Consider the following 12593-nt stretch of genomic DNA (forward strand, 5'->3'; position numbering starts at 1 on the left):
AATTTAAAGGTACAGATTTAAATGTAAGTTGCTGGGCCACTGAAAACACTGCACAGGCTAACATTAACCCCCTAACAGACTAAATGTATTCAAGGTTCACTTCACGCCAACTAAAACTAGCAAAAATGAAAACTTTTCTCACATTTGAATTGAATTCACAGAAACCTTTCATCTGACACCGAGCGTACATTTTCCTACAGGTTGCTCGTCAGCTTGATGGCGCTTACTCAGCAGCAGTGTAGCTTTCCTTTGGTCTAGAGCTCCCTCTCCTGGTCATTGGCAGACATGCCACTAAAGAGGTAATCATGCTTTGTGCTTTAACTTGTAACCAATCAATAGTTTTTATATGTAAATAAAAGGATGATGTTCACTTCAGTGAATGTTCCTGAAATAGCCAGGACTGAACTTACACAGTTACAGTAAAACACATAACACTGAACCAGGAGAGTCAATAAAGGCCACGTGTCTCTGATCATTTATTTTTTGAAATTAATATCAGCTTAACAAAAGTAGGTAAAAGTTCAGTTTTTAAAACTGTGATTAAAAACATAGCGAGTACAGTCTGAAATCATTTATTCCTGCATGTGAATCTGCTACACTGCATGTTAAAATCTGGGCCTGAACTGATTGCATCATCAACTGTTATTAAACAAGTACAGAAAGGCATTTCATTAGATTCCTCTAATTACAGGCTTTCAAGACTGAAGCTTTGCTTTGTCTGCAGCAGCCGATCAATGAGCAGGATCACACGGAGCTGCAGAGCTAGACTGCCCATCCTCTGTTCAGTCAGTTCATCTCTTTCACCTTCACGGCTCTACCGTGGAGACACAGCTGGTACACCTTGCAGTGTTTGTAGCTTTGGAAATTAAAAGACGCAGACTAATAGTGCTCTGGTTCCATGTCAGTTCATCCAGTCCAGATCATCATCATCCTCGTCATCACCAAACAGGGGAGCAGGCGGTGGACGCCCCTTTAGGCTCTGGACACAAAAGCAGAGGCAAAAAGAAGAAGAAGAAAATCACAAATAGTGTCCAAGTGCTAAAACATCTCTGACACAACACACAGGAAGGGCTGGGTTTAGTGGGATGAGGTAAAAGCGCTCAATCAAATCTGAGAGCTTTGCCTGAACTCTACAGATCCTTCCTTACCATCTCCTCTTCCTCTTCCTCCTCGCTGGGTGCTGCGGGGGGATTGGCAGGAGTTGTGTTCTGGAAAAATGGCTCCTCTCCATTTTCCTCATCAATTCTCCCAGTCAGACTGAGAGAATAGCAGAAAGAGGTGGGGCGAGGCAATAAAGCCAGCAGGACAGAGTTTATGCAAGCGGTTAGTTAGCAGGAGGGTATGTCAGTAGTAATGAAGACATAAATATGTTGCAAGTTACAAGTCTTTTCTTAACACTCTCTATGCGCTTAAGGTTACATTATTCATTGGCTCCACTGGTAAACCTTTCAGTATTACTGACAGCTGTTCGCCACGACAGTCTAAGAAAGAATACTTGAAACGTGATGCGTTCAAGGACGCATTTATAAGCACGAATTATAAGTCCTCACATGACGAAGTACATGAGCCCCAATTAAAGCAACCATGTAACCAATGTTCACTCTGTCCTGTGTGTATAATTTTATACTGAAACATTGTTGTGATTGGCTGGAATAACATTAACCATAAAGTGTATATGAAAAATGGACGCAGCTTCCCAGTCTATAGGGAGGCCAGTGAGGCTTTTTGTTTTTTGACCAGCAGAGCCACAAAATCACACTCGTAACTTTACCACCAGCCGTTATGACCTGTACTCACCTTGTGTTCTCTCCCGAGGTGTCCTGAAGTGCGCTCGGTGGTGGAGGCGGGTTGGATGGGGGTCCAAAGGCTTTATGAGAAGCAGCATTTTTTTCTCCTACATCCTCTCCATCATCTTCCACGCTGTCCACGCATGCCTCGCTGGTCACTGCAGCGTTTGTTTCTGACACAGCATCTTGCCCATCGTCAGGTGAACGCTCATCTGGATCCAAAGACTTGCTGGTGTCTTTATCTTCTGCAGAGCTTTCAGGAGCAGGTTGCTGCCCCTCCTCCTCCTGTACCTCGCACTCTGCTGCTGGTGCTGCCGTTATTGTCAGCTCTTCCGATTCGAGTTCAGTCGTTGAAACCGGATGGATATCTGTGCTTTCTGAATGTTCTGCCTGAGTTGTTGTGTTTGACTCACACACCGTCTCCTCAGCTGCTTCCTCCTGATCCTCACGAGTCTCCCTGACTTGATGAGAATCTGAATCAGCCACATGTTCCTCCTCCTCCTCTTCCTTTCTGACCTCTGTCTCTCCATTTATGTGCACATTCTGGTGAGGTGGTTCTTCCTGTTGTTTCACATTTTCAACCTCTTCTTTCTCCTCTTCCTCCGCTGTTTCCTCCTCGTTTGTAATTGGTCTTGTTGCAGCCCCGCCTTTGGCACTAAGGAGCTGCAGAGTTACATTCTAGAAGAAAAGAAAACCACATTAATGGCTGGTTCTAGAATTCTGTGATTCAAAACCAAATGCCAGTCAAACACTTCCATTATCATGAGATGAGTGCTGTGATTGTACAATATGGATAAATGAACAATGCCTTTCCACCTGTGGTGATGTAAGACAAAAGATGTGTCGATTAGTCCAAACATTTAAGAACTCGGAATTTCTGCACAAAGGCTGCATATAAAAAAAGAAAGGTGTGGTCTCTGGCTCTGCTGCAGTGGAGGGGTGGTACAGTAAGCTCACGGGGGGCGGTGCCAGGAGGTCTGAGGGGACAGGTGAAAGGAACTGGAACTAATGAACTCTTGGCGTGTGTGGTGTGGCAAGGAGCTGCAAAGCTGGCTTCCTGGTTGAACATAAGGTGCCGAAGCAGTGGAAGCGTTTTAGAATAAAGGCGCTACGACTGACGCTCGAATGCTGTGAGGCTCCTGATCGCTTCAAAAGGATTTTACCTTAATGGTAGAGACAATGACCCCCAGCACAGCCTGGCCGGTGTAGGATTCAGTGAGATCAAACTCCCCTCGCAGTGAGTGGAACACTCCGTTCATCACACGCTTCACCTACAAGAACACAAATGGTGAGTTATGTCCCAGCATGCACTGGCCTTAGACTTCACACAGCATCACACTAATGCGTGTACCAATAAGCAAACTTTTACTTCAGCTTATTGATAAGCGCTTTGAGTGCTCAGAGTAGAAAAGCGCTATACAAGAACCAGTCCATTTACCAGCTGTGATCCATGATGCGTACCCACACTAGTAAACCCACTGATTATGAGTGAGAACACGTGTTTGGTATTTTTAGGACTAAATCATAGAAGAAGAAACTCTACGTCCCAAAATCAGCCCTACTGTTGATGTACTACAAAGGCTATGATGGTGATCGGTCATGCTGTCTCAGTTTAAAGGAGCGTGAACATAATCCTGTATTTCATGCTCCTCACTCGATTTTTCTATATTATTCATTATATTCACTCATTACATTTCATCTAATGATGTTTGATTTTACAGGAGCTGCAGAGCCATCACTCCTCTGACCTAAGCTTTAAGCAACCATGACTATTCTGACTTCCTGTTGAACCTGATGCCTCGGATATGTCTGAAGGTTCTCAGTCATCTAGGTCATGGATGAAAAGAGACTTAAAAAGAAGAAACTTCAGGAAGGTTTTTCTGTCTCAGCTCCTTAGACTGATTTCTCAGAGAAACCTGTTGTCCTAACTGTTGGCTTCTCATAAAAAAGATGGAGATATTCGCAGCATTCTACATAGAAAACAAAATGAGAAAATGAATTTACTGAAGCATTATTTACGATACAAACCCTCTGTGAAAAACTGTGCTCTCAAGATATTAAACATTAATTATACAAAGTGTCTCTTCAAACAATACATCAGTCATTTAAATCAAATTAGGTTAATATTAGACCTCTGAAAATATATAAGAGATTTTGTTAAATATAAATGTCAACTTCATGCCAGGAAGATTTTAATAATTTTATTTTGCCAGGACAGATTTTACCTGCTCAGCAGCTTAAAGCTTTTCATAATGGCCAAAATGTTTCTATATAAGCACATCATCTTAGTCTTTGCTGTGTGATGCCGTGTTCTCCACAGCAGAATCGTGTCCGTTTTCAATGCAGTCCTGTCTCAGGATCTGAACATCTTCAATGTTCGATACAGGTTTTACGTACAGACACTGCTCAAGATTCTCTGATTCTTTTACTGATATTCTACAACATATATTATAAAATCAGCCAATACTTTACAGTTGTGTATGTAGAAATATTATTTTTAAACTGTTGAACTATGTGCCCACACAGCCTCTCAGTCTGGGACGCTTCCCCAACTTTACTTCTAGAAGACTCTGTTCTCTCAGACTGTAGGAAGCTCGTTTCATACGCAATCATGTTACCGAGTAAACCATTTAGTTTATATGGGAATTATTTTTTACCATAACTTTCTGTGTGTTATGACAAATCACTGGATTCTGCTTATATTTACATTTAAATCTCAGCTTTTTTTGTGTTTGTTAAATTGTACATTAAAAAGTTTCCCTTAAAAAAAGTCAAATTCCTGCCAAACATACAGCATTTTCTATAATGTATATGTTGCGTGGGTAAAGTTGCTAGATACACTTGAAAGTATCTCTCAACACGTCAATATAATAAATAAGAAATGGTTTTAAAATGGGTTCAACCGATATTTAACATGACGGACTCAACATCAGAATCCAGTACTGGATTGGAAACATCAGGCAGTCTTATGGAAAACAAGCTGAAAGCTACGACTAAAGCGCCTGCACTGGCATCTGGAGACATGAATGAGCTGCTGCTGATCATTTCTGATTTTCATTCTGTGATTTCTATCAGCTAAACAGCTTCTTAAAGTGACAGATGAAGACAAAGGCTGCACTGCACCTTCTATTAATTGTTCTGTTTGAAAGGTTTCATGTACTTCTCACCTCTGCTGCAGTGTCTCCAGAAGCCTCCTGCTCTTCCAGTTTGCTCTCCAGTTCTGCCACTTGTCTTCGCAGCTTCTGTCTTACAGTCGCTCCCTGCTGCTCCAAGGCTGTGTACTTGAAGAGAATAACATGACATAAATATATGTAATGTAAATCACAACGGTATGTTTGTAACCCCTCCCACCCCATGCACGCCTCCATGATGGACCATCGGAGCACACGCAGCAAAAGACTGGAAATGCAGAACTGATCCTTACAACTCCTCCTCACTCTGTAGGTGATTAATAACAAAGCTATTCTGTTCCCATTCAGACCGTGCACCAACAGTTTTTCATTGAATGTTTGTTTCATCTCCCCATCATAGCACAATACTATGTCACTTTAGAATCACCTGCACTGATAAGCTTCAGGATTTAGTTATATTGTTACTCGTTACAGTTATTTGATCTTATATTTTGCACTATCCTACTGTATATTACTGTATACTTGTATTCTGTTGTACATATTGTATCTTATTCCTCTGCTCCTCTGCCTCTCTCGCTGCACTGAACATGTGTACAAAAGAATTTCCTTCAGGATAAATAAAGTTCTTCTTATCTTATTTTAATCAGTCATAACAGGCATTTAACAGTTACTTCCCAGAGAAACAGAGGAGTCCCCGCCACACTTATTAACATCACTTTTAAGATCAGGATTCTGTGTAGCTCTGCTTTTTGCTCAGGTGAAAATGTCAAGATTTGGCTACAGCTTAGGCACAGTCTCCGTGCTAAAGGGCTAAATATTGCTGGGTAGTGAAGTCGCTGAAAAAATGCATTCCCAGCTAATAATAAATATTTAATCTTGTTAGACAAGATGAGTTAAATGCAGTCATCTTACTTTTTCCTGAAGAGCGTGCAACTCCTCATGATGCTTGTGTTGCTGCAGCAGACTATGTTCTTCTGAGTCTCTCAGCTGCTTCAGAGCTGTAAACTATTGACAGCAAACATGATTCAACAACACACCATGTGACGTGTACGTGTCCCAATATAAACTTTTCTCAACTTTAAACTGAACAATTGAAGAAACTACTGCCGAGTGGCACAGGACACCGCAGTAATGAAAACGTGGTGGTATTATATTATATATGTGGAATGTTTGCTAGTTACTAAATGAATGGTGAGTTAAAATGATTATCATTGTTATAATAATCATCTAGAAAAGGTCAGTGTACTTCTCACATTTCTACGTTAATTAAGAGATTCATTTAAAAGTAAGTTTTTTTGTTTTTTTAAAACACGTTTCAGTGACAAAGCAACTCAAAGTGCTTTACATGAAGTGCCAAAGGGCGTAAAATGAACATCATAAGACGATATGAGAGCACGAGCTCATGCACCTTTTCCTGCAGCTGGGTTAACTTGTCCTGCAGACCCTCTCTCTGCTCTGTGAGTTCAGCCACCTCTCTGCTGTGCTGCTCTTTAGCTGAAGCCAACATCTGGGAACACTTGCCCTTCCATTCCTGCTCAAGCTCTGCCTGCAGCTGAGACAGCTTCAATAAGAATGTAAAGCAACGTTAATGTTCACAAAACACTCTGTTGATCTTTCCATTTAGAAGATGCGATCGCCCTTGGGCTGGATGCAGAGATGTGACCTGTTCTGATGCAGCGTTGTCACTGCTGGTCCTGGCCTTGCGAAGTTGAGCTCGGAGGTTGTCGAGCTCCTGCTGCCTGCTCTTGCGGAGCTCCTCCACCTCCTCATCCCGACGCTGACGCTCCACCTGCCATTTCTTCTTTCTTTCTGAAAGTGCCTAAATGTGAGGCACACCTTTTTGTCAGACATCCCTTTTTGATTTTGTTTCCATGGTGACTGTGTATTGCTGTAATTCATTCACAAAAGAATGAAATCCGCTTACTCGTTCTAGGCTCTCCTTGTCAGTCTTCAGGTCCTGCAGCTCCTCTTCCATGGTGTTCACTTTCAGCTCCGTCTCTTTGCGTCTTTGTTTCTCTGAGCGGTACTGAGTCTGAACCCTCTCTGCCTCCTCCTTCAGCTCTGAAACACATGAACACACAGATGGTTAGTCCGGTCCATTTTTCAAAGAAATAGTCTGACATCTTCTCCTTTGCTCTTTATGTACCAGGCACTAGATGTTCTTACACAGGGTTGCCTTGATTTTCTTGTTGCTGATGTCACACATGCATATTTTTTAAAATCAAACGTTTCTGTTAAAGTAACATTCGTAGCTCAGATGTTGGAAGGGAAAATATCTGTGTGGTCGTTAGCTCTGGCCGTAAGTTTACAGGGAAAGACAAAAGATTTAAGGCATGGAAGGACTTTCCAAATCACCACAAGGACACTGAGGCTGCTCTCCATTTCAGCAAAAAGGGAAAGCGTGAGCTCCCTGCATGGTCGAGAGTAGAGAGAGCATACATTAAGGCATTCGTTGAGAATGAAGAATTCAAAGAGAATTCAAATATTCAAATCTATCCATGCATGGATAGGGGGAGGGGGGGAGAAGTCAGATACACCCTGGACAGGTCAGCCTCCTTCCATCCCCATGACATCTGTCTGTGCAGGCCACAGAGACAGCCAGATTTAACGATTAGCCTAACCCCATTAGCTGCGCGTCTTTGGACTGTAGGAGGAAACCCGAGTACCCGGAGAGAACCCACACAAACAGGGAACATCCAAACACCCCACAGAAAGGATTCTAACCCAGTCTCTTCTTATTGTGGGGCAACAAAAGTGCTAAGCACCAAACTTCTGGTGCTAAACGTTATGAGGACACGGGACAGGCTTCTTCTGTGTGGCTGCTGTATGTTTTGCAGTAAAACACAGTTTTGATTTCCTTTTCTAACAATCCGATTTCAGCTTCTGTGTGACCTCAACTAGTCCTGTTAACTGTCATAATAATGTGAAGGAACAGTTATGTTAAAGAAAGAAAATCTTCTGCTTTAAGTCAGACAATTTCAGATTCAGACAGATTGTTAGGAAAACGTTTGGGGAATGTTTAACAGTGGACCTAATGATGACTATGAACCAGCCAAAGTACAAGCTCGTTACACATTTAGTCAAATTTATGAGTTTGTTCGCTCTCTCGAGGCGCTCAAACCTTTGGGTGTTTTTGCTTCTTCACTTGTATGAAATGTATTCATCTGATAAAAGGATTTGCGCCCCCCGCAACCCTGAAAAGGATAAGTGGAAGCGAATGGATGGATATAATATCTGCGGAGGTAGACTCTGTATTGAATGCACCTCTCTGATTGCAGCACCAAAAATTCTGATATCCATAAAAAGGCACAATTTTTATAATGTTTTTTATACTTATCGGGCACAGTGTATTTAAATCGAGCACACAAGCACCTTCCAGCTGTGCTTCCAGGGCAGCGACGCGTTGGCAGCGGCTCTCACCGTCCTGCAGCGCTGTGCTCAGTTTAGCCTGCAGCTCCGCGGCCTTCTGCTGGTGAGCTGAAGCTTCGAGCTGCAGCTGAGACACCCGCGCTGCCGCTGAAGCCAGGTCCTCTGTTAGACGAACCTGGGGGAGTTGGCGAGAGGTGAGGGGGGAAGATGTACTGGTGGCACTATATCAAAATAAAAGCCACAGAGATGGTGGAACAACATAGAAACAAGCCTGGATGAGTGTCTGCTGGTGCTAGCAGTGTGTCCCTGTGGAAGGAAAATGGTGAGTGCTGATTGATGAAAAGGAAGCAGAAGGACAAAAAAAGAAATAAGGTTAGTTGAGGTGCCAGTGAAGGATGATGAAAAAGGGTGATCCAGTGGCTGCAGTCAGACTGGGATCAAATAGGAGCTTCTCACAGTTCTTTGTGCTAAATTTTGTGCTTTCTGGTCTGCAATGACCTGGAAATGACTATTTAGAGTCTCGGGATTTTTTTCAGCTGCGCTCTCTTACAGCATAACAACAAAACTGCTTTAGGCAGCATTGTCTTCCTGTAATTTAAACATCGATTATAATTCTAGATGCTTTTTCTTATTTTTCAGATTCTAGCTGACCCCAGTCTGATGGCACTACACAGAGGAAACAGGCTCACCTGGCCAGAGCCCAGGTCCAGAGGCAGAGGATGCTGAGAAGAGAGAGCAGTGAATAGGAGTTTTTCCTCAGAGCAGCACTGCAGCTTGAATACAATGAAAAGAGCATTTGGAAAAGAGTGGAATCAGCAGACAGCAAACCTTTAACCAAGTCCAAACTACAAACTGGCGACACACAAGTGTACAAACTATAGGAGCACAATAAGAAGGCAGGCTGGAATCACCAAATACACCACGTTATTAAACCTTACACCACACCCTTTGTACACTTAATAAGCAATTCAATTACAAAATCACAAATAAATCCAAAACAGTTTAACCAACATTTATTCTCAGGTTTTAACAAAAAAAAAAAAAAAAAAAATCACAACTACACTCCATGGAAATCAATCAGTGCTCCCTCCTGAACTTTCTGTGGAATCGGTTGATCTTGTATGGAACTATATTAACTAACATTGTTGGTTTTTCATTAACTACTACAGCTACCACTCTTCCAGAGGTACTGCACAGTAATATGTTTGTTTTAACTGTAGAACGAATGACTTGACTCGTGTTTAAACTTCAACAGGAACAGTTTATTGTGCCCTTTTCTAACCTCCTACTTAATGTTTTTCAATTTTGGCATATGGGATGGGAATCGCTATTTTCCACTGGAGTAAAATGCCGACCACACAGAGAGGGAAAGTCCTCTTTGTCACAATCTGATTCTTCTGAAAACCTTTACGATAGGAATGAAGCGTGTCCAGAGTCATGGCTATCTAACACAAAAGTAACACAACCTGTGGTGTAAGTACATTACTCAGTCAGTCAGGCAGGGCAGACAACAAATGACGAAAACCGCACATTGAACACGAATAAAGAAGTTACACAGCACATCAAAAATTTTAAAAAGTCACAAATTAAGTTTCTAATGTTTTATGAAAACCAGATACAGAATAAAGAGCAGTGGGCCACATACTGATCCAATAACTAAAGACTTTAATTAGATATAATTATATAGCTTTCCTGTTTATTTGTTCATAGTACACGCTCCAATAGTCTAATAAGGATGACATTTTCTACTTTGGTTTACTTCAAACATTTTTTGGGTCTTTGAAGGAAAAAGGAGCCATGACTGTTTTATTAGTAATGAAACTTAATCTTAGTAAATATTCCAAAGGTAGAAAACAGAAAAGCCAGAATGTTCAAGAATGTTTCACTTTGTTATTTCTTAATAATGAGTGACATTAAAAAAAAAAAAACCATTAAATCTCAATTGGCAGCCGCCAGCCACAAAATCAGCAGACTGTAATATGCTGCATGTGACCACTAAGTCCAACACATGTCCTGTTAAGTTCTTAGTCCTTTCACGAAAAGGGAAGTCTGTCACCACAAACATCCAAAACTTAGCCTTATTTGATTCATTAAAGACCAAAAATACCAAACGACTCACTTTGTCCTGCTCAGCCTGCAGCAGTCTGGCCTGGTTCTGTTCACTGGACGACTTGAGGGAGTCATTCCTCTGTTCCAGCATCAGGTGACTCTGCTCCATGTACCTGAAAAATCACACGTCTGCATCAAGCACACTCAGGCTCAAAGACTCCCTCGTGCTTTCATTAGGCTATGTGGGACTGCTTGGTTACTGTTAAGATCAAATTACAACGTGACAGAGAGACAGACAATTAAACATTAGAACTAGAAGCAACCCATTCTGAACTGTTAAAAACTGCATCACACTAAAACTCGCTGGTACTGACAGAACATCCAGGCTTATGTCATTAAAAAGCCTGAATTACAGCCTGGTACAAAAAAAATGTTTTAAACTGTTAATGTTTCTGCTGTTTCAATAAAGTTTCATAACAACTGCAGCATCAAGGAATTCATCTTCACGTTAGCATTTCAGCTGCTTCCACATTGTGCCTGTATTAACAAACAAGCAGCCACACACTTAACAAACAGGCTTCAAAAGTCAGAGTCTATAAATCTCTGAATTTTACTGCCAAGATCCCTGATGGCACTGTGCAAGGAATAAGAATCTGAACATCTAAAGAGACTTAAGCTTTAGGCTGCCCCGTATCTGTGCGTAATTCTTAATTCTTTCAACTCACCTCTGGTTCTGGTTGATGAGATCTCCGATCTTACGGTTTTGCTCCTCGATGCGAGAACTTTTCTCAAACACTTCTTTTTTTAAACACTCATTTTCCTGAAAGCAAAATAAGTGCTCAGAACAGCTGCAGATGGGGGGATTTAACAATGCCTCTATAAAGCACTGCGCTGCTGATGCATGTACCTGAACAATTCTTTGGATATTGTGCAAGATCATGGAGGTTTCCATCGACACAGTAGACAAACCCGTGGAAAGGCTCCCCTGCCTTTGAAGATCATCGATCTGTTAAGATTTTGAGGAAAGAAGAAAAAAAAAAACTAAATCAAATGTTTCTGCTTTGCATTAAAGCTGCTTCATGATTTTGTACCATTTCAGAGTGTACCTTTGAAGCCAGCTGATCCACTTTATCGCCTACTTTTCCAACAGCTAAGCGAATCTCTGTGTTATGCTGTCTGGCCTCAGTCATCAAGAAGGAAGTCACATCCCCAGAGCCTTGAGAAACAACGGGAGCACACAAGGGTGTGTAATTTGAAACCATTGCATCCAGCATTATTATCATGAGGTCATCAAATGAACTAGTGGCTTCCTGGTGGTTGAATCCTACCCATGTATGGGACAGCTGGTGCAGGGTAGACCTGGCCCACAGGCTGCAGTGGAGTCTGTGTGTAGGAGCAAGGCTTTGAAATGATGTAATGCACTGACATAAACACACATTTTCCATCTCTGCCACTACTTCTTCCAACATGTATTAGAAAATATTAAGTTAGTACAAACAGTGGCGATGCTACACCTGGAACGCGTGGCTGCTGGTTGGCAGTCCAGGCTGTGCTGTCACAGTGCTCATAACAGGAAGTAAGGCGGAGGTGGGAGGAGCATGAGGATGAGGATGTACTGCAAGAAAAACGCTGCAATTTTACAGATGCAGGAAGAGAGAACTGACGGATGAGTAAGGACAAGAAGTTTACCGTGTGCAGCAGCTGCAGGAGCAGTGGTGATCGGCACTGGAGATGAAACTACGGGATGATCCTTTGCTCTGCTGCCACTGGTGTCCTGGAGATAAACGCACAGCAGTGTGAACTCACCAATGATGATGCCAGAAAACATTTTGTGTGTCATATTTTCATGTGAAAGAGATGCATTATCTCATCATTTTTCTTTTTAGACTTGGATTAGATTTAAGGACATGGCGAGCACCACTGCAATTGAAATTTTTCCTCTTTGGCTCTGCTGTCTGGTAATGTCCACAGTTTTGAAATCAAAATGCAATGCTAGTTTCCTGTTTAACTAAAATTAATCTAAGAGCATAAGGCAGTGTAATAATCCCACACACCTCTACAGCCACAGACCACATCAACAAAAATCAATAAAGACAAAGTGTTAAGAGCACTCTAAATGTGTGTGTGTGTGTGTGTGTGTGTGTGTGTGTGTGTATGTGTGTATGTGTATGTGTGTATGTATGTATGTATGTATGTATGTGTGTGTTTTTTGTCCTCAGATGAGGTTTGAAGTGTCTGTGTGGTGCAGCTGGTCTGG

At 41.9% G+C, this 12593-nt stretch overlaps 1 protein-coding gene across 5 annotated transcripts in view; it reads right to left on the reverse strand.

The window, feature by feature from the left end:
* Positions 1–457: 457 nt before the first annotated feature.
* fkbp15b (FKBP prolyl isomerase family member 15b) overlaps positions 458–12593 on the reverse strand; it is a 25907-nt gene continuing 13771 nt past the window's right edge. For 2 of the 5 annotated variants that reach the window (XM_042215002.1, XM_042215004.1), the window contains exons 13-30: positions 12026–12110; positions 11851–11951; positions 11665–11719; positions 11443–11552; positions 11244–11342; positions 11062–11156; positions 10407–10509; positions 8977–9060; positions 8291–8462; positions 6843–6979; positions 6582–6737; positions 6327–6479; positions 5831–5923; positions 4955–5068; positions 2951–3058; positions 1798–2465; positions 1149–1257; positions 458–979 (exon numbers count right to left, since the gene is read on the reverse strand). In XM_042215002.1, coding sequence (XP_042070936.1) covers positions 902–979; positions 1149–1257; positions 1798–2465; positions 2951–3058; positions 4955–5068; positions 5831–5923; positions 6327–6479; positions 6582–6737; positions 6843–6979; positions 8291–8462; positions 8977–9060; positions 10407–10509; positions 11062–11156; positions 11244–11342; positions 11443–11552; positions 11665–11719; positions 11851–11951; positions 12026–12110 — 2520 coding nt within the window. In that variant the 3' untranslated portion in view covers positions 458–901. Of the gene's footprint in view, positions 980–1148; positions 1258–1797; positions 2466–2603; positions 2845–2950; positions 3059–4954; positions 5069–5830; positions 5924–6326; positions 6480–6581; positions 6738–6842; positions 6980–8290; positions 8463–8976; positions 9061–10406; positions 10510–11061; positions 11157–11243; positions 11343–11442; positions 11553–11664; positions 11720–11850; positions 11952–12025; positions 12111–12593 lie in introns of those variants that run through there. The other 3 variants (XM_005949162.3, XM_005949163.3, XM_042215005.1) reach the window with 3 other exon arrangements.

Source organism: Haplochromis burtoni, unplaced genomic scaffold (assembly GCF_018398535.1).
Source record: "Haplochromis burtoni strain Fernald_Lab_line unplaced genomic scaffold, NCSU_Asbu1 Contig_639, whole genome shotgun sequence".
In the NCBI taxonomy this organism is placed as follows: Eukaryota; Metazoa; Chordata; class Actinopteri; order Cichliformes; family Cichlidae; genus Haplochromis; species Haplochromis burtoni.